Raw genomic sequence first — 25,676 nt, 5'->3', positions numbered from 1 at the left:
TTTTTTTATTAAATTAAAAATTTTAGTATTTTATTAAATTTCGAGGTCTGGCAGCGCCAAGTTTTTTTACAAAAAAAATTTATTTTATTTTGATTAAATATTTTTATTTCTTTGTGATTAAAATGATTCTTTGTAATATTATAACTTTGTTAAAGAGAATTAAAGCTACTATATACCACTTGGGTTGGAATAAGAAGATCCTTGAATGGGAACACAAAGATATGTACCGCTTGGGTTTTATTTTTTTAAAGTAGTTGCACAACAATTATTTTTTAAAACAATATAGGTAAATCTGAAGGAGAGCTCACTACTCTCCGCGGGACAGAGCGACGCTTTTTTCTGCCAGATTCGGTCGTTTTGAGTAAAAACACGTCGAATGAGCCTAATTTCATCGAAATCGGAGAGGAGTGGGATAGGTGCCAAAGTGCTTTCTTTAACCTATCTCCATGCATCTCCGAGTTTGCTAGGTTATGTACGTGTTCGTGGTGACAAGATGAGCAACGTGGACGAAACGTCAAACGAGCCGATTCTGTACGAACTATTGGAATATTTCGTTCGCAAGCAGGAACCGGAATTGATAGTAAGTCTGAGACTTCGATATTTTAGGATACGCGTTCGGGAAATCTCAGGGTTAAAGAATATTACCGTTCGAAGTCTAGATGTTAATTGTGCTATGTAGAGTTGGAGTTTTAGAGTTGGAAGCTACTTGAAAAAAAGGAGCATTACCATAGCTGTATTTCTAAAATGTTCAACATTTCAGAAATGCAAGAACGATGCGGCTATCCTTCCAGCTACTGGTACCATAAAAAATGCTCTCAGGTACTTCAACAATAGGTACTCCCTACCTGAGAGCATCTTACAGCAAGTCAGTCTTACACTACCATGGAAATTTGCTGTCGGCGATCATGGTCGGGTACTTGCTATTTTACAAGAGAATATCATTGAAATACGAAAGGCCAAAGATGAATATTCCTCCATAGTAGGAAAGGCATCTGGTAAATGACACATTAATATTATCAGTACCGTTAATATTTCTCGATAGACATCTAATTTTTCTTAGTCATGCTTTATATGTGAAATGCTTGTATTATCTAGCTCCAAAGGATGCCTTTCCTCAATGGCGTAAGCTTGCCTGGAGTCCCAATGGAATGATCTTAGTATTGGCGTCTAGTAGTGGCTATACATCCTTTTACAATGCATTGGGAAATAATATCTTTAACATAAGTCCAAAAACGATTTCACAAAGTCCCCATATTCTTGAAGCTGGTGACGCTATAGCGTCTATGTTGTTCCTTAAGCCAAGGACAACAAATGAAAAATGGGCCTACGAATTTATTTTAATTTCGTATAGCGGGTTGCTCAGGTCTTATCATATTTCTACAAGTGGCTACAGTGTAAATTATGACTTTTCTTTCGGCAATTTTTACAAAAACGGTGTTAACGTCGTTGCGTATGATGAAAAACGTAGCTTATTCTATGTTGCTGGAAATATGATAACACAAAAATTGACGGTAAATATATCTACATATATCTAATAAGTATTATTTATATGCATGATATGTAATCTTGCAAATGTAATATACTTATATATTGTTTTAGTCCACTGCATCTGAGTCTGGATTAACTTCGTGGCGACTCTTGAATGATTATCCATACTGCAAATTATCATTTACGTTTGAAGATTCTGCTACCAGCAATTCGCGGTTTTCTATATGGAATTTGATTCCCATCTTTAGCTTTCAATCAGAGTCGATTATATTTTCGATAAAAATTTCACCAAATGGCGAGTTTCTGGTATGCTTGCATACGGATGGTTCAGTCTCGCTATGGGGTTTGCCAAACTTAATACTACAGAAAAAATGGAAGTTGCCTGAGCAACCGGAATATAACGTACCTAATCCTCTGGGACATACAAAGTCTAAAAAATTTCCACCAGGGTTTACAGAGTTTCATCCAATAGATATCGGTTGGTGGTCTGACCAGGTAACATATCTATCTCATTTACACATATATGCTATAAGTTAAACATCTTTCAAATAATAATAATGTTTTATAAAATAATTATTATTTTAAAATAAATATTCTTTTTTAAGACTATCATAATAGCTCGATATTCAGGTTCCACTTCGGTCTGTTCTACATGGAACTTAAAGAATCTGCTAGGTGTTAGTCCAGAATTTCTAGCAGGACAACCACAAGTATGCGAGCTTGGTTTAGAGAAAGGATTTTTATGTTTAGATTGCGAAACCTTTATTACAAGTAAAAAACGAAGTAGAGAACCCAACGATGGTCATTTGTCAGGTTTGTAGCATATTTATGGTTTATTACTCTTGCAATTAATATCCTGGTATGGTAATTATTAGCTAATTTGTATTTTATTTGTGATATCTTTATTAAAAATGTATGAATTATTAAGTGTATGTAAAAGAATAAAAATCTTTTTCATTTTATAATCAAGAAGCATCATCTGAAAGCGAGAAGGACGATGATGAGTTAGAACCTCTTACTATATTAAATTATACCACGAATTTGGTACAAAGCACGTTGTATTCAATAACCGATATTGAAAGATTTCAACCAAAGAGAAAGAAATTGAAAGTATTGCATCGAACTTATAGAATTTTGGGCTTGAAAAGCACGACTCCAGAAGAGCTCTATTCTAGAAAAATAGACATTGAGGTATATGTATAAATAGTTTTATTGAATTTATTAGTTAACTTTAATATATCAAGTAACTGAGAAGTTGTATGGATGTTTTAGGAATACGAGGAAGCTTTAGCTTTAGCAAACACATATAATTTGGATACAGATCTCGTGTATCAAACGCAGTGGAGAAAGTCAGAATTATCATTGAACGCCATTGCAGAACATTTAAGCAAAATAAGCAAAAGATCTTGGGTTTTAAATGAATGTGTTGTACGTGTCCCTGATACTATGGAAGCTGCAAGGGAACTTTTGAATTTCGGATTGAGAGGCGCAAATCTAGAAACTTTAATAGCTATCGATATATGCGACAATGACAAATTTGTAACTCCTGATATAGAGGACGATTGGAAAGCACTGGATGAAATCACTGTAAGTTTAAGACAGGTAAGTAAGAACATCTTACAAAATGCACATGCATTATATTATAAGGAAAAATTGTATATAAAGAAATGTAATTTAATTTAATTTTGGAAATCATATTAATAGGTGCAGAAAGTTAATGAAATGCTTGAAAAAATAGACATAAAAAATTTATCTGAGGCTCAGAAAGAATTAATTAGGTATCGGAGGAAGCTTCTAAATCATTTAGATAAATTGCTTACGTATGAAATTATATTAGAGTCGCCACTCAAATATAAAAAAGAATTTTACGAGGAGTTTCGAAGGTTATCACCTATTGAAAATGCAATTAGGTATTAATATACTTACATATTTTATTATCGATTAATGAAAAATACTATGTATTTTTATTTTGTCACGAATTATTTTTTAAATTACAGATTTGCCAAAGATAGTGATTATCGAGCTGTTGAAATTATGTTTACTTATTATGGAGAAAGTTTGTTGCCTCATTGGCTGGCAATTATCAGCTTTTTTCCAGAAACTTTAAATACGTTGGATTATCAAAAACTGCTACCAGAATGTGATTCAGAAGGTCAACTATTTTTGTTAGATCAACGTGAATTACGACAAAAAGATTGGTCAGAAAAACATGAGTTTAATGAAATAATAAATTTTGATTTAGACGATCGATCAGAAATATTGTATGAATTGGATCCCTCATTGTTAATATATAGGTAAGAATTTTGTTGTTACATTATTGTCTGTATAGTATTTATATTATCTAATTATTTATATCGTCTAATTATCGTTATTTTATTTTTAGAAATACACAACTTACACCAGATTTATTACAAAAATGGTATAAGACACGTGCTTTTGAAATTGAAAAGAACAGTTCTTTAGTAGATAATGCTTTGCAATTAGTTAAAATCGGAAAGTCTCATAATATTAATGGCCTGGTAGATTTGTTATTGGAATTGGAAACTTTAGACAATCTCGTTTACACAGTACATTTGGAGGATATGTCATTAGATAAATTAGAGAAATTGAGTAACATGGAGAAGATAAAACTTTTGATGAGTACATCAAATAAAATTAATTTTGTTGAAAATATAAAGAGCCTTTTGTTACCTTTTATTAAACGAAGGCATCAATATTTGGTATGTATAGCTATATTTTAAATCGCTGAAATTACATACATATATACAATAATATACAATTGATATTGTTTATAATTTTAGGGTGGAGATCTTCAGAAATGCTTACTAAGCGATTATCTAATCTGCTTAAGCAAAGATGATTTGACATTTCCAGTTAAATTTTTCAAGTATTTAAAACAGACGCAAGACATTGAGATAATTGAAATGATAGATGATGTTGCTAGCTTAGCTTTAGATTGTGTATATGCCTGTGATGATCCCGACATGTATGAAAAAGCTAAAGATATCTTAGATTCGATATCAAAAGATGATGGGAAAAGGACAAATGCAATATGCATTCTATTAGAGGAGTTTGAAGGAGAACTTGATTGCATTAGGCTTTTAAGTAAATATGGTGTAAAAACAACGTTAAAATTTATACGAAAGAATAGAAACGATCCTGATGTTGCTAAATCACTATTAACCCAAACGGCAAGAAGCTTGAATAAAAGGTTGTGCTAAATGTATAATCTATATAAAGATTAAGGACGTTCACCGGTCCTTATACTAGAGTCCTTATCGAGTCCGTATACCGGTCCTTATCGATTTTCTATAGATTTTCTTTAGTATAAGGACCGGTGAACGTCCTTAAATGATTTTCGTAATAGACATGAGAGACAATGTTTTTATTATTTCAGTTTGTTACCTCCAGATGAAAGGGAATGGGCGCAATTATTAAACGATATGTTAGATATACATGGGCTAATTTTTTCGTGTATTGCTGTTGAAACCTGTTTCGAAATATGTGTTTCAGCCCGTTTACTTTCAAGAATTAAATGTACCATTCGTAATTGTGCTACCTTAATAGAAACCAAGAAAAATGAGAAATCTTTGTTAAAAGTATCCTATGAGAAAGCGGTTGACCTTATATTGGAAGTGTCCAAAGAATATTTTAATGGTTCAAGGACACTTACTGATCCACATATGGAGTTAGCTAAGTAAGTATCTCGTTAACATAATAATAATCATATATAATAACTTGTTCTGAAACGTAACGTATATAAATGATTGTTCCAGAACTTGCCTTGATCTTATCGAAGATGATAACGTGAAAATTAAAGAAGAATATGATCTTATCAAGTCGCTCCAAATATTGAATGAATTCAATATTGATATATTACCTCTTCAAGTTAGATTAACAGTGGATAAATTAACCTTGATCGAACACTGTTTAAATAACCAAAGAGATGCTTATAAAAATCGACAGAGATTATTAACGTTAGCAACTTATTTACGAATTGAAGGAAATAACAATAGACTCCGCGAAGGAAAAATTTCAGAACTAATAGCTAAAAAGGCACTTGAGGTGAGATACATTTATATTTTCTACATGTATTTCTTACGATCTAATTTCAAGAGTTTTTTTTTCTTTTTTTTTTGTTGAAACTAAAACAAAGATATGTATATCATGATTATATTTTTTATTCCGCAGACTGAAGATTACAATACATGTGCTATGATATGTTCGCAATTAGCAAAAAACAATTATCTTCCTGCCTGGGAAATTTGTTTAAATTTAGGGCGTTGTGATAATTATCAGGATCTAAAAGTTAGGCAAAAGTGTCTATGGTTTGCAATAAATAATGGTCCTAGTGATATATTGGGTAATGCTTTAGAACACATGCACTTGTTAGAAATACAAATGCTACATAATAATTTGGAACTGTGGATGCCCTCTGCGGAATTTGAAAGTTTAAAAGATGAAGAAAGTGATACAAGTGAAGATGATTTTACAGATGCTATGACAACGGTAAAAGAAATTTATTTTAATGAGCAATACTAATGTTAATATTTTTCTTATAATGCGAGATATAAAAAAATTAACATTATTATATAATTTACAGCCGCAGATAGAAGTAAAAGAGTTTGTTCCAAAAATGTTGGAAACTTCAACAGGAATTGTAAAAAGTTCAGCTAATATCATGAAAGAATCTACATTCAGCTTGCTTAGAAACATTAGTAATACTAATTTTTGGAAATCTAGATTGAATCTTAATTTTAAAAACGATTTAGAAACTAGTGCACAACAAGAATCTGAAATGGAACAAAACGAGGAAGATATCAATCTTCAAAGTTTTCCGTGCTATTATGAATCCTTACACGAACTGTGTAGAATAAGCGTTAATGAGACAAGATACAATAAGTATTCTATGACAGAAATAGAAAACACAAAATTAAAATGTTGCCGAGCGCTTTTAAGAATAACCATACTGAGTGAATCCTCTTGCTATGGGCTAGAAATAAGTGACATTAATCATTGTAAGTATTGTGTGTTATTCAAAAGTATTTAACAAAAAATTAATCGTAAACGAATTACATTTATATGACGAGAATTATTTGATTAATTTCAGTACTTCTAGAATGTGCAAAGCACACTATGTCAGACGATTGGTTACTTGGTATGGCGTATCTATTGAGTTTAAATAGAAATCACATCTTGGATGCTCAAGCAATCTTTATGGATTTATCGCAAATTGAATTATATATACAAACTGCGCTTTATTACTATTCATTAGAGCTGTACAAGAAATTGTACACTGATTGTGAAAAGTTATATTTGTACAAACCATTAGACTTAATGAAAATCATGATGGTTGCAGCACAAAAGTCTGAAGAATGTGATATTGTTAAAGCGTTACAATATTGGCAAAGTTATCTGCTCGGTGGAGCGCAAGTTACTAGTATGAAACAAGTGGAAATAAAAGATTTAAGTGCGTTAGAACTAGGACAAAGTAGTACTCGTGTACATTCTGAAGAGACTGTGAAAACTTCGAAATCTATAAATGAAGAACAAGAATCTGTAGAATATTTCGATGTTAATAATATTCTACCATCAAAGTCTACAGCAGATGAAGATCTAAAAATGGCTATCTCAGATGACATTGATGCCGTAGAATGGACAGATGATTGGGGTGATTTTTCTGATGATAGCATGGAAGCAAATAATGATAAGAAGGATAAAATCAGATTCAAAGAAGTTTCGCAAGAAGAAATCATTCTTCCTCTTAATCACGCCATTGCTGAATGTGCGACAGAGGAAGATCGATTTAAATTATTTCAAAAACGGTTTAATCAAATCAATAATTTAGAGCAATATCAGGAAGTAAAAAAACTAATATCGCAATGGCCGAAATTTAATATGCCAGATCATATCACAATAGATAATCATCCAGTTTTAAAAATGATGAAAGTGATAACTGCGCTTACAGAAACAAATACAGCTAATTTTGAAAAAAGGATATTACAAGAGCACGAACAACTCATTCGATTATTAACGTCTGAAGGGGTACTGTAATGAATTACATTATTTCCTTTTTTCATTATAAGTAATTAAATATTATTTTTCTAAATGCTTTTATAATACAGATCCTCAAGCGGTTCTTGGAGGTTGAGCAAGATCACATTAGCTTTGTACAAAGCGTTTATATAAGATTATGCTCCCAGGACTTGTCGATGCATGAAGAAGCAGTAAATCTCATTAAAGAACAACAGGTTAGCCGTTCGTTTATTTGCGCAATATATATGAATAGTTATATATAAATCCTGAAACGTATATAACACTATAATTTTATTTTTCCAGACTATTGTGCTACCACCATTAGTACTGGAGAAACTTTTCCTAAATGATTTAACAGCGTTGTTCAGCCCAGATCATGTTGTATATAAACAGATAATCGAACATGTCTTCATAAATGAAGCTTTAACCGGCATTGAGGAAAATGCAGAAATACTCATACATGAATTAAAAAGACAGAAATATATACTAGAGGCTTTGCATATTATAAAGTTAATGAAGAGAATACCGCCGGCCTTATGTACATTCGATACTTGTTTTCAGCTATTAATACAGGAATGAATTTATTCTAAATATAAAAAAAAACTGTGATGAATGTTGTATAAGGGAAAGTTACAGAAAAGGTATTTATTATAAGTAATCTCTTTGTTTTATATAAAAATTTTTTAGATGTGCGTGCGTGGAATTTAAAATTGCTTTAGTTATTACAAGTGTAATATATTTCGTTGTAACGAAAAACGTAAAAAGGACTAAAACAATTTTAAATCCTCCCACAACAAAGCTTTCTGTGACCATATTTTGAAAGATTTATATCTCTTGTATATATAAAAAAATTTATTTGTAAATATAAATATAAATTGCGTTGTAAGAAATACGAATGAATTTAATGAAGAAATTCATCTAACAAGCGTATATCCTTACGCTCAATCCCTTGGCGAAAGAGAACGCGTGTCGGCCCTACCAGTGTTTTCCAAAGCGAGTAAGCTCCCGCGGTTCAATGAATCTCGGAGGTAATAACTGGGTCCGTAAACGCTATCTCCGTTTTATCAGCTTCGATAAGACTGAGTCATTTAGTCACCACGATACGCTGTATCGTGCTGCATCGTGTTGTATGCTCAATTACCACTGATGTAAATATCATTGCGCGTTTGTACCCTCCAGTTGTGCTGAACGATGATTGAGCGTGGACTACGCTCGCTGCGCACACGATCGCTCGCCTAGCTCGGCGAGCTGCTCCGTCCGTCTGAGAACTTAGTTTGCCGCTTCCTTCGGTCGAATAAACACGTCCTTCAGTCGGGTAAGTCGATATAAGTACATATATATCCGCGGCCGCGAATATTCGCTTGTTATCGCGTGTATTACTTACAAAGATGCATGTTTTTATTTAAAATACTTAAAATTTATTATTGTGGTCTTTATTGCACAAATTACACACGGGAAAAATGTTTTCTCTTATTTTAGTTTGTAAAAAAGATACGTAATAAGTTGTATATTACTTCTTTTAAATAAGTTCCTTATTTGCTTGATGCTAAAATTATATTTAAAGTGCATATATGTATGTGCGCGAATATTAAAATATGTTCTAAATGAAATGAAGTAACGATACAATCCCAATTACCGCTCGTAAAGAGATGAATATTAAGCAGGCTTGTCACTTTGCAATCGTAACAATATCAGGCTTCGATATAACTTTTATTAATTGCAATTTATCTTCTTACCCCGCTGACGTTGCTCCAATCAATTGATAAATTGTTCTCACACTCCCACGCTAACATACAAAATTCTATAGCTGTAGCTTATATCTGTACAGTTTAACAATTAATCAGCCGAGGAACAAAGAAGATATTCCAGCCACAGCTTTACTCACCGTTTCAAACGCCCTTCCTCTCGCTCTCTCTCTCTCTCTCTCTTCGCCGTGCAGGGGACATACATTTCTCTTTTTCATCGACCCGGCTTCCCCCTTAATAACTCGCGGCTATTTTTGCGCGCCGTGCACCGCGACGGCATGGAGTACAACGACACGCTGCTTATCCCAGGCCAGCATATACGTCCGCCCGTAACCGAGGAAACGGCGGTCGCCCTGCTGGAGCGGCTCTACGGCATGAGGGCGACGAGCGTGCGCGAACTGAACGCTTACGACGACCGCAATTACCACGTGGTGTGCGACGGGCCGCCCGCGAATCCGCACGCGATCAATCTGGAGAAGACCGGCTATGTCCTCAAGGTGATCAACTCCCTGGACTCCCGCAAAACCGACGTGATCGAGGCGCAGACGGAGCTAATGATTTTCCTCAATCAGCGAGACGTCTGCTGCCCGTTACCGGTCAAGAACGTGAACGGCGCGTACTTTTCTCTGGAGACTCTGAAGAGCGAGAATACCATGGAGAAGTATGCCGTGAGACTGTTGGTCTATCGTCCCGGTGAACTGCTGTATCACGTAAAAATAACTGATGAATTGTTGCGCAAGATTGGCAGTTTCACCGCCAGAATCGACGAGATCCTCACGGGCTTCAATCATCCCGCCTACGACGATCACAAATCACTGTGGATGTTGACCTCGGTGCCGCGAGTACAGCAGTTCACGTACGCGATTAAGAGCTCGTTGGATAAGCAGCTGGTGCACGACGTGATCGTCAGCTTCCAGCGGGAGGTATTGCCGATCATGGATCAGCTGGAACAAACAGTTATACACGGCGATCTGAATGAGCACAACATCATCGTGAGCCCCGACGGCAAGGATATTGCCGCCGTGATCGATTTCGGTGACTCTCACAGGACTTGTCGCGTTTTCGAGCTAGCTATAGTTCTCTGCTACATGATCCTGCAAACGGCCGACGTAGGAATGGGTAGACACGTCGTGGAGGGTTACGAGAGGATCAAGAAGCTGACCGACGTGGAGAAGAAGACCCTCAAGATCAGCGTATGCGCCAGGATATGTCAGAGTCTGGTGATGGGCGCTTACTCGTACCTGCACGATCCCGAAAATCAGTATTTGCTGAGCACGCAAAAAACCGGGTGGATGTTACTAAAGAGGCTGTGGCCCATGAGTCAAGGGGACGTGATGCAAGCTTGGGGATTGACTAATTCCCTAAACGAGTAATATTGATGAATTTGCCGAATTAAGCAACGGCAAATAACACAGATTACTAGCTGTTTGACTATATATTTTTGTATAAAGGTAGAGTTGAGAGATAAAATTATAATTAATAGATCGAATGGAAGGAAACAGAGGTATCAAACTTGTAATAATCTGTTTTAGCATCACATTTGATATATCTATCGTTTTTTATTAATTGACGTTTTAATGGTATCAACGAGCAACTGCATTATTGGTCATTTTCAATTGCAATCATTTATAATGACTCTGCATATCGTTTTATCAGTAATATATATATCTAAAAAAGAGTAATATTATAACTATCAATCTGTAGAGTTTTGTATTCATTTAATATTTTATTTCTGTCGAGACTGTGATAAAAGAAATTTTTTTTAAAGAAAATTATTATACAAGTAATTCTTCTACTTCTTTCTGGAAAGCTATACAGTTTTTTAGTTATAATATTTTGATTTTATAATATTATATTACTTAGGTTCATGTCCGATTGTGCATTATTATGTTTTTTAAATATAATAAATATCGCCTAAGACAGTGGTCAATTATGAAAGCAATAATTCTATAACACATTATCAATTATATGCATAATAATGTGTAAGATATATTTCAAAATATAATAGAGACTAAAAGATATTTTTCTGTAATCATTGTTCGTTTCGCTCAAGTAACGCTTCTACTAGTGTTAATAAAAGAGTCTACTGAATACTTTGTTGGCATACCCCGCATTCTAGCAATTAAATAATCAAATTCTATAATTAGATATGTGTATATTAGGAAGTTTGAAATTAAAATTCTAAATAAACTTTAAGAAAAATAACTGCGGTATTGTGCAGTGATATATTCTCTTGTTTTATTCGCATTTAGGCAGTTACATATTTACATAGATATCATGAACAGTAATGCTTACGTACAATACTAAGTGTGGAGCCATTTTACATACCTACATCGTGATATATACAAAAATGTACGTGTCGGAATTTATTTCCCTTTCAAGAATTGTGTTATCACGTTGATTAACCGGAAAATAACTTGTTTCTTACCGCATCGATCGGTAACACACCGCGGTCGTATTATTACAAGGTAAGTATTGATTAAATACTTACTAAAATGTAACACAGTGGTATACATGACGCGCCGATGGCAGTTACATATTATCGCATTTGCTAGCTGTAATCATATATAGGATGCATTAAAAGGCGCCGTATCTTTCCTCAGTTAATGAATGCGTGGCTGAGGGAAGTATCTCGACTTTTGATGCGTCCAGTATATTCATGTTATATTTTTTGTAATCTTTCCCGTACCAACATATAAAGTATTTATATGCGTGCATCTCAATAATTTATGATAGCTCGTAATATACCTTTTATCTCTTGTCTTTAATAATATTCTAATTTATATTTACTTTTTCATTTATGTCAGCTCGTTTTGGCAAACTGCTTAGCTGTGTCGAGGCAAATTCGTTGATAGCGAAAATCTGTTCACAATCTTATCAAATCATATACCGACATATGTATAAATCACATAGGCGCCGCGCGCCGTAGAGGTGAAATGCAACGGAATGTATTCGCACATTTATATAATGATCTGCCGTCCATGTATACTGACTATACAATAATCATAGGAGTTAGAGATATTTTATATATATATATACTTTAATAGACTTTTAAAAATATTCCCGCTGGTGTGCATGTCTCCTACGAAGAATTCCGGCAGCGCCTATGATGTAATTAAACGTTTAATATGATCAATCATATATAAGGGGGAGGACAAATCCTCGTTACATTTCACGTATAATCAATATCTGTTCGAGATATCCTCTTATTGAAAACATCGAATTTCTATGATGAGTTCTAGTGAGTGACAATACGCGACAAATGAATATTCGTAACTACTAGTAATATCTAGGTAGTGAGAAGTGATTAGAGGCACATAAGTAAAGTGTCGGGCCCTTTAACCAACAACGGAATGGTCATGTTCACGAATTTTCGCCAGAGATTATTAACAAAATATTATATTACAATACTTATGTATTTTTTTTTTATTGCTTATTGGATATCTATTGGCTTAAGATCGCCCGACGGGACGCTTATAGGCGCACAATAATTCATCGATAACTTATATTCTTAAATAACTTTACATTTTACATTTTCATAATAATTTATATCGGGATCTATAAACATAAAGGAGAGAGGAAGAGATAACATATTAATAAATATGTTTAGAGATATAGCGCGAAGAATAATTTCTTCCTGATTATGACGGAATATCAAACGATTCTTTGGAACGTAACGAAACTCTCATTATATTAATGCCCAAGAATGATGATATCCGAAGAACGTTTCAGTCTTAAAGGGATGACTTTCTTTCGCTTCAGAAATAAATGAAGACGATTATTATATTTACGTGGGAAATAGATATAAAAAATAAGCATAAAGAAGAAATGTATTTAATGTGCTTTGCGAACACAAATAACGTACGCTTCCCAACCTTCCAGACTTAGCGTTTTATTAAAATTTTAATATCATATTCCGGTTAAAGCCATTTTCCGTGCGACCAACATTGACAACATTTAATAACGTGTCGATTTCAACGGTATGTCGCAATAACGATCTTCCCAGGACGTAGCAATAAATTTCTACTCCCCTTTCTCTCTTTCATCGAACTCTATAACAATATATAACGCTCTTAACTTTTTTGGACGAAATGCCGGATTTCCATTTTTCTTCCTTTTTCTTTTTTTAACTAGGGGCAATATGAGCGCGCACAATTTATGAGAATCGCGCCCAACTACGCGTGACATACGTTATAGAAAATTATGGTTTAATTAATTAGAAACTGTTAAGATTGGCGGGTTTCTTTCTTACACGAGGAACGCTCGAGGTGAGGAGGTGAGCCGGCTTTCGCGACGATACGACGAGGAAACTATTACAGCGAAGTAGTTTTGGTCAACTCCTTTCTTGGATATTCCCTTTTTTTACTCTATGACTCGGACATCGTAATTAATACTGTGCAATTTTATTCCACAGTGAACACGCTCCTTCCGCGTGCATTACGTAATTTACTAACAACAGGCATCCCGGGTGCGTTTATATATGTTACGAAGTAATTGTCCGACTAATCACGATTTACACTCTCTGTCTCTCACGCGCACTCTTCATTACCGCTCATCTTGTCTAATCCTCACAATGAGTCACTTACAATCAATATCTCGGATCTAACGACACGATGCGCAGCACTGTTTCTTGTACAGCGGCACCTTACATATGTTCATCGTTTTCACTCTGCTGCACAGTTGCGAGTGGTCCTTGCAATCTTCTACAAATGCTAAAATAAAACAGCATGTTAATCATGAAGCTCTATTTTTGCGTTAGAGAACTAAGATGGAATTAATTAATAATGTAAGATATAAATAATTATATAATGTCACGGTTTGCATAAAGACTAAACCTTCAGATTTAGTATGTTTCTCTTGCAGAAACCTACCGGTAGATTGAGGACAAGGCGGACCTCTGCACGTTTTCATTACGGGAGGTCGTGGTATATCTCTACAAGCGTTCCCCGCTGGCTTCTTCGTACCGAACCAGACGCATTGTAAAATCCTATACTTGATACCATCTTCTTCGCAAGACGCAGTGCACTGTGCGAAACGTTTTATCTTAGCATAAGCGCCATCATTATCGTGTCGAATTTTTAAATCAGTTTATTTACCTCGGTCCACTCGCCGACCCTCCATACGCCTTTGCAGGCGTCGTTGTAACATTCCTGTCTTTGTAGCGGCCTCGTGGCTTCGTCGCACTTGCTCGGGTCCAACAGCGTGACATTCTCGCGACCGTTCTCCACGTCGTGCACCAAACGACAGCTAATATCCCGTTTCTGCATCGCCGTCTTCCAATTGAAGCATCTGGACGTTTCGCACGGGGTCCATTCCGTGGCGTGCCATTGAGGACACTTGCCCGTCCCGCAGGGTCTCACCTTTTGTGGTACCGGATACCCGGCGTCCTCGCACAGCGTCTGGCCGATGACCGTCCTCGGCGTAACCTGCGTGGAGTTGCCATCCGTTTTCGTCGATCGAACTGTACACTGTGCACCTCGCATCTATGGAAACGAATAATTCGTAATATAGTTATTTCGTCGAAATATTTTTAAAAATATATTTTGAAAATATATTTCTATATGAAATTGGATGAAAATTCTTTTAACTTTTAAATATCTTTGTTAGAATGTCGTGATCAGTATTTCTTTAATTTCTCTCATATGAATTAATATTGATAAAGTTTATAGCGTTTTAAATGATAGCAAGTAGATGAATGAATCATGATGAAGTAAATAAATGAATATACAATCAAATATCAACCAGACGTTCAAGTCTTCTAAAGTTTCTTATCGCTTCAAACAGTTCTTAGACAATTGCTTAACAATGATAATAATTATTTACAAAATATTCTTCTTTTGAATTAAGAATTGAAAGAATTGTAAATTTTCTAATTCAAGCTAATCACAGTTAGAAAAAATGGTCTTACCTGGAATCCACTTCCTCCGCAAGTTTGAGAGCACTTCGACCAATCGGTCGTAACCCATTCGAACACCAGAACATTATCCGCAGCTGCATTATAAGTCCTTCGTTTAATTATTGAACCGCTTAAACATTATCAAGACAATGTAAATTATCAAATACAATCTTACCTAATACAGCGAGTGATTCGACAGCGGGATCTTTTGTTGTATGAGTTGTATCGGCCTCTCCCGTTACGGTGGAGGTCAAAACGTTCGTAGGCTTATCTCCATCAGTTGAACGTTGCCCTTCTCTGAACACCTCTTTTAGATTGACTGAGAAGGCCTTTTCTATGAAGCCAGCGTGATCCTCTCGATTGCGAGATAAGTTTCTTACGTTCTCGTCAGGATTCTCCCCAACAACACTCGACCTCCGATCATTTATCAACGTCGAGTCTTCTCTCGCTCTATTTTCCAGATCTCTAGTAGTCGGAAATCGCGCGATTGTATAATCCGCCGTGTGATTTTCCACATACGGCACGATTTTCCGCTTATCCAACTCCTCCTCGAACGCGTCGCCGTACTCGATTGTCCTGTTCGCGTGGCTCAAACTACGATGATTCGACTCCGGTATCCTTAATCGATCTTCAAGACTTCTAGATACCATTGTGGAGGTGACGGTCGATAGATCTTCAGTTCTCAAGTTCCTATAAACGTCGTGATTGATGGATTTATCACTTTCGTCGGTAAAACTGTCTGCCTCCTTGAGAATTTCCTTTTTTGTGCTCGAATCTTCAACATAATACACGTCCATTCCGCCGTTTTGTGAAGATGTGACAGACTCTGTCGTGGCTCTACTTTGGACGTGACTTTTGGACGTGGTACTCCACTGATCTCTGTAGTCGTGCCTCGACTCTTGCCATTGTCGTTTCACATTTTTTAACGACTCCTCGATATAATCGATATCGGGCTTCGTGGTAAGCTTGGTATCAACTTTATCCATTATATCCGACTTGACGCCGTCGCCGTGCTGTAACCCGAATAGAGACTCGTCCAGATCGTAGGGATCGACATCGATAAATATCCGCTCCTCATCTGGACCGAAGGTCTCGTCCGGAATGGCTGTGTTACGATATAAATTGTCAAAACTATTCTCTACACTTTGATACGTGAAGTCGGCTTCCCTGTTAGACATTCTATGCTTCGTCGTCGCCGTCTTTTTATGTCCATCCTCGACAAATGGCGTGGAAACGGTCTTGCGACTATCACTCGTGGCTATTTCGCTGTGAAACGGCCAATAGGCCTGGCATAAAGCGCGTTAATATTTAACATTTAGATTTCATAGTACGTAAATCGTCGATAATTTAGCTACGGTGGCAGACAGACACAGGCCCGCGCGTTATGACTCCGTCAAGTTATTCACAAATTAATGTCTTACCTTCAGGCTCGATATCAAGTAGCTCAAGTGCGGTACAAGAGTAGAAGCACTTGATGGAGCAGGTGATTCCACGGATTCGTGATATCCCGGCTGATTGATAGTCAAATATCGAATAACCGACACCGAGGAAAGTTAGTCCAGGAGTGCAAAGCGAAATACAGAACCATCACCAGAGAATTAGTTTGACGAAATTCATGCACCATATCATTTGTTAAGCAATGTCAAGATACACGCAATGAATTATTGTAGCGAGAGACAATCTTGACAGTAGAGTGTTTTTTCGCGTACCTGGTTGAGAGAGGTAACAGTATGCTCTTTGTGCATCATCGTGGCGTCCGATGGAGTGGGACTGGTTTTCTGCTTCTTTTGATGCGGTTTTCTTGTTGGTTTGCTCGGAAACGCACGTTCATGGCTGAGGTCCTCACTATCAAAACGATTTCCGTAGGCTGCTACAAAAAAGAAACAAAGTTGCGTGTGAAGCTAAAATTATTAATTTAAAAAATTAATAATAACATTCATTATTTTTAAAATCTGAAATTGTAACCTTAGAATTTAAAAAATCTATTAGATTTTTTAAGTTCTAAAGCTAAAAGTGATTAATAACATCATTAGTTCTAAAGCTAAAAATCTTCAAAATCTGTTAGATTGTTAAAAATCTGAGATTACAACCTCAGATTTTAAAAATAATAGATATTAATTTTTTTAATAGAAAAAAATTTATTAAAAAGTTTGTAAAACTCTTGATTTATAAAATAATATTTCGAGGTTGAAACAAATTGAACCGCAGTTTCCTATATCTATATTTACAAATGAGAAATTCGTATAGGTAAACAATTTTTTCGATAAAAAAATACGTATTACGCTTACCTGCGTGATCAGTGTATGGACTTTCGCCAGAATTCGCCGGCGCAGAGTCGAGATTCGCGTTTCGTTGTAGGTGAACGGAATTGCCGAGTCGTAAATATTCCTCGCTACTTATCTGCTCTTTAGAGCGAAATTTCACTATCAACTGCGTCTCTGCGTGCGAATTTCCCGCTGAAAAAAAAAATTATCAGCTCATTTTTCATAGGAACATGTCGAAATACGGATAGGAGCGTGGCAGGCGAGACAGATCGCTTACCAATACAAGCGTAGACTCCCGAATCCGAGGTAGCTATATCGATTATCTTCAAAGCTCCCTTCCTACTGATCTTGTATTTTCTCGACTTTCGTATTTCCTTGTTGTCTTTCGTCCATATAATCTGCGCTCTGACAATGATATTGCATTTGTAATTATCTTCCCCGATTCGCAGCTGTACGAGATAGCATCGCGCGTCTGTACTTACTTGTCAAACTTTCGAACGGGACAGCGAATTTTGATAGAAGCCGTCCCTTGAAAAATCTGGGCGACTCCGCCAATTTTCAGGTCCACCTTCGCATTGATATCTGTTTGATTGTACGTCGTGTTCAAGGTGGTGATGATCGGTAGTGTGCTCGAACTTAAGTCCGAATCGTGGCAGGCTCTGGTGTTACAAGGTTTCTCGTTAGCTGGCTTTTGAGTCGGGCATTCGCGTTCTTCGCGACCCTGCTTGCGACCTTGCGCCATTATCTGCTCGCAAACTACATCTCGCTTCTTCACCCCGCCGCCGCACGTTTTCGAGCACTAAAATTATTCATTTAATTCAGGCCTCCTCGGAGAAGTTTAGAGAATTTTAGAGAGCACGCACTTTCTAAAGTACAATACACATACAAATTAAGTTATATACAGGATATATCGCTATCAGATACTTCAAATCCTGGAATTTCATGCGGACAGCTTTAGTATATACAAGCTTCATTGATAGAAAAATGTAAAAATTAATGAAAAAAAATTACTTTTGAATTTTCCAAAATGTTCATGCATAATTTCTCTGGGATAACTATCAAGTTTTACAATCTTTTTTCAAATCAAAATATACAAAAAGTTTTTGACTCTTTCGAGTGGATTCTTTCGTGTTATTTTAAAGTTTCGAATGAGAGAAATGATTTAAATCACTCCGCAGTTCGTGTGTAACAAAAAGCTTTTTCCGCCGAGATTGTTGAAGCCTCATACAAACGTGTACAAACATACCTTCCCCCATTCTCCCGTGCTCCATTTGACAGGACAATCCAGTACATTGCAGTATCGTCTGTCGGCGGGCGGTGGTTGCGGACACATGTAATTTGGAACGGGCACTGCTTTGCCGGTGCCGTGTGTCACCTCGTGGATACAGGTAACGTCACGTGTCTGTATACCAATACCGCAAGGGCTCATGCAAGTAGAGAATTCGCTATAATTCCACCTGCGGGCACAGACGATGACACATTTTGTCAAGAAAGATCGCGCAGGGAATTGCGTCGTAACATTAATTAAACTTTCCTCAATCGCGTTTCTATGACAAGTCACGAAATTGCACAGTAACATATCTTATAAACAATATAAACCGTATGATAAAAAATTATTCGTATTTTTAGTATTTAAATAGATAAGCCGATAAACAATTTCATGAATTCAAAAAATAAAACGAGCAATTTTTTCAAATATTTATCGTTTGTAACGTATTATTGTTCGCATTTAACAAAATATTCGTAAAATTGTGCCAGATGTTTTTTGTTGTTGAAAAGATTACATATTTAACGAGAAAAAATGCTTATTATGAGAAGGCATTAAAGTTGATATATTTAATAGTGTAAGTACTGTAAGTAAAGGGTCCCCAATTTACGACCCGGAAGCCGGATCCGGCCCCCGCGAAGTTTTATCCGGCCTGCCAAGAAATTTTGACGAATTTTGAGCTTTGGTTCTGCAGTTCTATTGTCGCTGCGTCGAAATTTTATAATATATAAGAATTTTAAAATAAAGATGTTTTGTTTTTATACGAGTTTCAAAAATAAAATTTATCCGGCTCTCTCTCTCCCCAGTCAAAGATTTAATACGGCCCTCTTGACGAAGAAGATTGAGAACCTCTAGTGTAAGTCATTAGAATATTATGGCAGTCCAAAGATACCTGGTGATTAGGCTAATCGAACATTACGTAACGCGCGGTATCTCAACATTTAGGCATTAAGCTGATCGATAACACGGAGTTATAGCGTTGCTGCTTTACCTCGGAGGACACGGATGGTCGTTACAGACTCGTATCCTCGCCTCCGGCTTCGTTTCCGCCGAGCATAAAAGCGGCATCACCGTTTTCCCGGTGTCGTCCCGCACGCAATTTATAATAAGATCTTGAACACCTAGAGAAGAGAGAAATATATGTAGATATATAAACACGCGCGCGATTCGCCATAAACGATAGATAATCCGTTCAGAGCATACGCTCGTCCCTTTGTATCGCGATAGTCGACACAGAGTAATCTTAATACGATTATATCTGAGCGCTGTTAATTGCACAATGACATCGGCACGATTTTGTCGGGCTAATTAAGAGCTACGTCAATGAATTAAATTCGTTTCGCTAATCCTATTCAATAAACGATTAATATTGGCTCTACACAGTACTCTCGTTTACAAATATCATGTCAAACATTGAAAAAAATAAATAGCAATGAGTTATTAAATCGTTCTACTTGTTCGAGATGCGCCTATAAATTAAACGTACGAAAAGAATGTTCCGAATAACAGATATAATGAAATGTAATACATATAATAAATATGATATAATAAGATATAATAAAAATGCATATGCTTTACTACAATAAAAATATAGTAGCGATTCTTTGATTCTATCTGAAAACTTAATAATTTAAACACACAAAATCTTGATGCGCAAAATTAAATCCTACTCGGGGGTAAGATATGAGAATTCGCGTATACTTTTAGAATTAATTCGATGATTTTTCAACATAAATGTTTATTAACGTAAAATTAATGCGTTCGCGACGAGCTTCAGCGGAAGCTATTCGTCATTTAAAATCCATATGTAACGGATTAAGAAACCTGAAATCCCGGACCGCCCGGGGTGGTGAAGCCCGGCCTCTTATCCGTCCGGTCCACCCCGGGTATATTATCAAAAGCAATCTTGGCGAACAATGGTCGTTCGATCCGTTACCTCCTAAGCAAGTTGCGCTGCAGGGGGTGTAGCCAGTTTCCTTCCACGAGTACGTAGTTTGCACGTCGCTACCCGGGGCGACCTTGATACCGCTGTCGTAGCCGCCTCCGCCGGAACTACCGGACGATGATCTACTGTACGAGTCGGTCAGGCTCGACTCGGCGTATCCGCTCGTGTCGCCGATCCTGTAGGATAGGCTGTTCTCCAGCAAACCGCACGGCTCCATCGTGCACTTCTCCGTCTCGACCGGCTTCGGGCCGGAGCACTGGCTGTCCGGCAGTTTGGCGATGGTTTGGCTGAACTCGAGGAATATCTTGCAGCGCACTTCCCTGTGCCTGACGCCCTCGCCGCAGGTAACGCTGCAGGGGGACCATTCCTCGGCGATAAACCTGAAAACCGAGGTCGCGATTGAATATATCCCGGAATTCGCGTAAGATAATACGATGGGCGGACGCGAGCTCGTCCGGAAACTCCGGTAACTGGGATTTTGGGTCACCAGAAAGATGAAAAATGCGATGGACGCCTAAGATTTGATCATCCATTTTCGGTATGAGCACTTGAGAGAGATTTAAAGCGTATAAATTATTCTTTATAAATATATGACTATAAAAAGGTCTAAATCTCTTTCTGTGAAAAAAAGATATCTTCGTGTGAATGATATAATCCAAATTTAAATTTTATAAAATTGGAAATGCATATGTTTATTTATTGTGTGTGTGTGTGTTAATTCATAAGTAAGTTTCGCTATGCATAATTACTGAATCATTTCCTCTGAGAAACTAATAGTATCCACGATATTTAATTATTTTATCTATTGCAAGTAATTAAGAATCACTTACGAATCAATACTTATCCTGTTATAACGTTTTTTAAATATAAACATTCAGTTTGTTAAGTAAAACGGAACTTATTCATGATCTATCTAATACAATAAATATATTTAATAGTAAATAATTTAGGTGGCTTTTTAAATACAAAAATTTATGATATCACTGGTACTCATAAATATGTATACAGATTTTATTACAAGATTTAATATGTTCATTCATACTAAAAATACTGAAATAAAAAAAAGACTATCATGACTATGTGTAAGTGAGCGCAATTAAACTTTTGTGTCCTCGTTTATCCTCATATAAAATAAATCTGTGACAGATGAAATCGGATTGTGATAACGAAAAAGTAGAATAACGCGTTATGGACGCGTACGGGGGAGAATTGTCAGATAGTAGGTGCCATATAGAGAGAAAGTTATAAACGCTGACTGAAGGGAATCTAGGTCTAACATCTTATGGAATTTCGCTACGGTGGTAATGGCTGTTCCAAAGCCGCTGCCATTGTTCTCGAATTGCGATCGATGTTACATATCCCGCGAGGATTGTAGCGAAACGGAAAGTTTATACGAGCCGAGAACTTGATGAATTAATCGTTTGGTGGCTGCCCCGCGGACTACCTAAATTGGATTTTAAATTAGATCAAACAAGATAGTTATTTGTTTCTTCACATTTTCCATAGGTTACATTGAAAAATAAAATAAGAGTATAGTTATCTATTTATAATCAGCAAGATAAATTCGCGTAACGCTATTTAGTGACGCTATTTCGATCATAAGTAAATTATCTTATATCAACGTATATCTCATAGATGTTATTATTGACTAATGCTATTATTAAGACATTCAATTCTTAATTTACCAGAAAAACTTAAAAAAAAAAGATATAATTTTACATCAATGTGAAGATCAATTTAGATCACCCCTAATTCGAGATAAATTCATTAATAATTTGATGTTCTAAATTAGAATTATATAACAATAACTAAGAGAAACTTATGTATATAATTGTTGCACTTCAATTTAACTATAGTTACTATCTATATGATTAAATCATTTCCGTCTAATTTTTTTATTTTTGTATATCCGATTGGTTTATTGTTATATTAAATTATCGTTACATCAGATTGTACAGAGCAGTTATTTAAAATGGGATTAACAAGATCTGTAATGTCGACACATTGCAAAACATTCGAGTAAGTTAAAGATACTAATAATAAATATAGACAGTATACATGTATTACAAGATGTATGAGAGTACTTACGTCGATTCGGAAGGTATCGGTTGGTCCATCAATTTCTCTGACACTGGGGATAGCGGATATGGTTGCACTAGGGGCTGTGTCATACCGTCTCCATCTAAATAACATTTCGTATGCCATCTCATTTTCTATGCATATTCCTTGAGAACGCGCGATAACGTCTTTCAATAATTTCTTGAGCTTGGCTTGACTTTATAATTTGCTTGACTTGGCTTCTTACGTTCTTTTCGTACAATGAAAGACATCTAATCTTACGAGAAAGTTTCCGCAATCCGCGAAAATAAAAAAAAATTTGCAATTTTGCAGAAATGTAACGCATGTGAATCTAATCACATAGCTATTTTTTTATTTTGTTAACAAAACGATATAATAAATATATACAAAATTTCATGGTTTTTTAAAGTATAATAAAAAATGTCAATAAAAAAATATTGATACTGAAACTCTCTGGAAATTAGTATTCCATTCCACGGAAACATAAGTGAAAACTAAAGGCTTAAAATCTGTTTATCTCGAAGTATAAGAAACCTAAAGAAGGGTTAAAAATATATGCCCTTTTCATAAATCATATTTAATAGATAAGAGCACTGGCAAACGTTTTTTAAGTTAGTTACACGACTTCTTAACAGCTTGGGGTCCGAACCATAAACATACAGATATATCTCTAATTTCGTGTAATCAGCTTTCATATCGCGTATGAATTTTCAAATCGTCGCTTAAAGGACGTTAAATTGCTGTTCGATCCAATACGAGTTCAGACATAACGCAATTACATATGGGACATGCGACGTTCGTCTTGCATTCCTGCTCGGTATGAGGGCGTTCCGCGGGGTCGCAGTCCCTGGAGATGGCACCAACACCGTCTCTGCATTCGATCGTCCTCGTCCGTATTCCGGTGCCACAGGTCACGGAGCACTGCATAAATAAAAAGTTAAAATGCACACTTCGCGTAGAATTGTAATAAGATGCAATGTGGACCGATAAAAAGCGAGGAATAATGCACGCGGCTTATGAAAATTGTAGTAGAGAAATTCACACTTAAAGAGATCAGTTGTATGTTAAACAATCACGTTTATTTTTGAATGGATTGAAATAATTAATAACATAATAGTATAAAATATGTAATAGATATAATATATAATGTAATTGTAATTTAATGATATGAATCATGTGAGTGATTTAATGATACGAGTTTACATTGTTCACGCGCGCGAAGACAATATAAACATGAGATATTTCCATTTTGTATATTCTGTTGGTCCATTTAAATCCTTTTCTTATCAATATTTTCCTTGTAATTTAATAAAAAGCAAAAGATAGTTAAAGAAGTTTTATAACTTGTAATTTGTTTTCTGCGATTTAGTGAGAAAACAAGGTAAGGAAAAAGTCCGTTTGACAAGGATAAATCAGAGGGACGAAATTCGAAACTGCGTTTTACTCCGAAAGTAAGGAAAGATGCAATCGAAACTACCCGCGGCGCATTAACGACGTGGCAACTTCGCATAAAACACCACATTCCAAGGTGGATTAATGCCGAGGCGCGGTCTAATTTAAAATTCCGGATTGCCATTTTCGGTTCTCATTTCAGTAAAGTCGAAAAGTCTCGTTCGAGGCATATTGTGTCCTCGAAGTTTCTCGCTCGCGATGAGATCTGCAAAGAGAGGCGAGGAAGGAATAAAAGGAAAGTATCGAGAGAGAGATGGATGTAAGAAAAGCAATCTAAGAGAGAGAGAGAAAGAGAGAGAGAGAGAGAGAGAGAGAGAGAGAGAGAGAGAGAGAGAGAGAGAGAGAGAGAGAGAGAGAGAGAGAGAGAGAGAGAGAGAGAGAGAGAGAGAGAGAGAGAGAGAGAGAGAGAGAGAGAGAGAGGGGGGGACGGAAGGAGGAAGGAAGAGATGTAGAAGAGAAAGACAATGAAGAAGGAGCTTGAACGTGAGAGCTATCGTTCAGGAAGGTGGAAAGGTGACACGAAAGGAAAAGCGGAAACCTACTCGACTTAGGTACCGCACTCTTTCCTCCGTCTCCCTTTATCCCGTTCCTCATTCTGGGTTCTTCACCTTTCTTCATCCTACATCTCCCTCCGTCTGTCTTTGCTTTTCACGGTCGGAGCTATATAACTCGGAAAGAGTCTCGATAGCGAGGGGGGAGAGTGCTTTAAGGAGCCTTGTGCTTTCAGTTCAATATTTGCATGGCTCCTGGGTGCTCACAAAAGAGAGAAATCTATCAATTCCTGTCTTCTAGCGGCGCTACCCGGGCTACCCCCCGCGTCCCGCAGCTTCGGATGAAATCATTATCGTGCCACGCTGACGGGCGCGCGCGCGCGAGAGCCTTTATGTATCGCTATCAGAAAGAGCACCATTCCGTGATGCTGTTCGGTTTTCGAGAGCGGACGGGCACGGACTGTATTGTGTATCGATCAGAAATGAAGCGCCGTAAATCATGGGCCGCGCACACTTTTACGTGCACATGACTGGGAAAATTTACTCGCTTTACCTGGTATTCTACATTCATTGGTCTGTGTGCGAATGAACGTAATGGGATAGCGATTCGTTATTCGCACAAGACAAACAACGTTCTTCGAAAGATAGAGATATATGATGCGCCGCGATGCATTTATACTAATCATGCAAATATGCTCATTGTACACATCGGCCAAGACCTCATGATTTTAAATAAGCGTTAATTTATCTATTTATAAGAGAGTCTATGTTTATTAAAAATATAAACATTTTTGTGTTAGAGTTTTCTTACTATAGGCAAATTTGATTATTGTAGTATATTAAAATTTTACGAATGTAATATTTTTAATGAAACAATATCATAATTAACTTGAATAAGATTTTACTATTGCCTGATACTTTCTGGAATTTAAAAAAAATTTATTATTCAAACAGGTTGAGGAAGAAATGAGAAACTTGAAAAGAGCTCATACATGAAACAATCTAATATTAGT

The 25,676-nt window shown here is 36.4% G+C and overlaps 3 protein-coding genes across 8 annotated transcripts in view; 2 read left to right on the top strand and 1 right to left on the bottom strand.

Moving 5' to 3' along the window:
• Nucleotides 1-61: 61 nt before the first annotated feature.
• Nucleotides 62-8,414, top strand: LOC139768165 (NBAS subunit of NRZ tethering complex-like). 3 transcript variants are annotated; one of them, XM_071698093.1, is made up of 18 exons: nt 62-580; nt 761-995; nt 1,096-1,511; nt 1,600-1,983; nt 2,094-2,301; nt 2,462-2,679; nt 2,761-3,090; nt 3,193-3,398; nt 3,486-3,782; nt 3,872-4,208; nt 4,290-4,699; nt 4,886-5,185; nt 5,265-5,553; nt 5,680-5,997; nt 6,092-6,506; nt 6,599-7,533; nt 7,614-7,739; nt 7,828-8,414. In XM_071698093.1, exons 1-18 carry the CDS (start codon nt 377-379, stop codon nt 8,101-8,103), a joined length of 5,904 nt encoding a protein of 1,967 aa, XP_071554194.1. In that variant the 5' UTR covers nt 62-376; the 3' UTR covers nt 8,104-8,414. The 3 variants fall into 3 exon arrangements, with proteins under 3 accessions (XP_071554194.1, XP_071554195.1, XP_071554191.1); XM_071698094.1 differs by having other exon boundaries at nt 2,459-2,679; nt 2,761-3,075; XM_071698090.1 differs by having other exon boundaries at nt 64-580; nt 2,459-2,679.
• Nucleotides 8,414-11,495, top strand: LOC139768167 (hydroxylysine kinase-like). 2 transcript variants are annotated; one of them, XM_071698099.1, is made up of 3 exons: nt 8,414-8,552; nt 8,704-8,839; nt 9,579-11,495. In XM_071698099.1, the coding sequence occupies exon 3, from the start codon at nt 9,644-9,646 to the stop codon at nt 10,640-10,642; it is 999 nt and encodes a 332-aa protein (XP_071554200.1). In that variant the 5' UTR covers nt 8,414-8,552; nt 8,704-8,839; nt 9,579-9,643; the 3' UTR covers nt 10,643-11,495. The 2 variants fall into 2 exon arrangements, with proteins under 2 accessions (XP_071554200.1, XP_071554199.1); XM_071698098.1 differs by having other exon boundaries at nt 9,353-11,495.
• Nucleotides 11,483-25,676, bottom strand: part of LOC139768166 (protein madd-4-like) — a 185,037-nt gene continuing 170,843 nt past the window's right edge. The window contains exons 10-24 of one of the 3 annotated variants that reach the window (XM_071698095.1): nt 23,500-23,641; nt 22,730-22,823; nt 20,633-21,021; nt 19,688-19,817; nt 18,676-18,886; nt 17,912-18,228; nt 17,707-17,834; nt 17,454-17,621; nt 16,875-17,035; nt 16,587-16,676; nt 15,341-16,451; nt 15,178-15,260; nt 14,366-14,752; nt 14,141-14,294; nt 11,483-13,981 (exon numbers count right to left, since the gene is read on the bottom strand). In XM_071698095.1, coding sequence (XP_071554196.1) covers nt 13,872-13,981; nt 14,141-14,294; nt 14,366-14,752; nt 15,178-15,260; nt 15,341-16,451; nt 16,587-16,676; nt 16,875-17,035; nt 17,454-17,621; nt 17,707-17,834; nt 17,912-18,228; nt 18,676-18,886; nt 19,688-19,817; nt 20,633-21,021; nt 22,730-22,823; nt 23,500-23,641 — 3,675 coding nt within the window. In that variant the 3' untranslated portion in view covers nt 11,483-13,871. The remainder of the gene's footprint in view (nt 13,982-14,140; nt 14,295-14,365; nt 14,753-15,177; nt 15,261-15,340; nt 16,452-16,586; nt 16,677-16,874; nt 17,036-17,453; nt 17,622-17,706; nt 17,835-17,911; nt 18,229-18,675; nt 18,887-19,687; nt 19,818-20,632; nt 21,022-22,729; nt 22,824-23,499; nt 23,642-25,676) is intronic. The other 2 variants (XM_071698096.1, XM_071698097.1) reach the window with 2 other exon arrangements.

Source organism: Temnothorax nylanderi, unplaced genomic scaffold (genome assembly GCF_030848795.1).
Source record: "Temnothorax nylanderi isolate EJ_2023f unplaced genomic scaffold, tnyl_v1.0 TNYL_tig0014_pilon, whole genome shotgun sequence".
Classification (NCBI taxonomy): domain Eukaryota; kingdom Metazoa; phylum Arthropoda; class Insecta; order Hymenoptera; family Formicidae; genus Temnothorax; species Temnothorax nylanderi.
The sequence above is the reverse complement of the archived record's forward strand: the minus strand, read 5'-3'. Positions and strand labels throughout refer to the sequence as shown.

Coding starts and splice junctions, on each gene's coding strand:
- LOC139768165 (XM_071698090.1), top strand. CDS start 377: ATGAGCCTAATTTCATCGAAATCGGAGAGGAGTGGGATAGGTGCCAAA. Junction 581..760: donor AGCAGGAACCGGAATTGATA/GTAAGTCTGAGA, acceptor TCAACATTTCAG/AAATGCAAGAACGATGCGGC. Junction 1,512..1,599: donor TGATAACACAAAAATTGACG/GTAAATATATCT, acceptor ATATTGTTTTAG/TCCACTGCATCTGAGTCTGG.
- LOC139768167 (XM_071698098.1), top strand. CDS start 9,548: ATGGAGTACAACGACACGCTGCTTATCCCAGGCCAGCATATACGTCCG.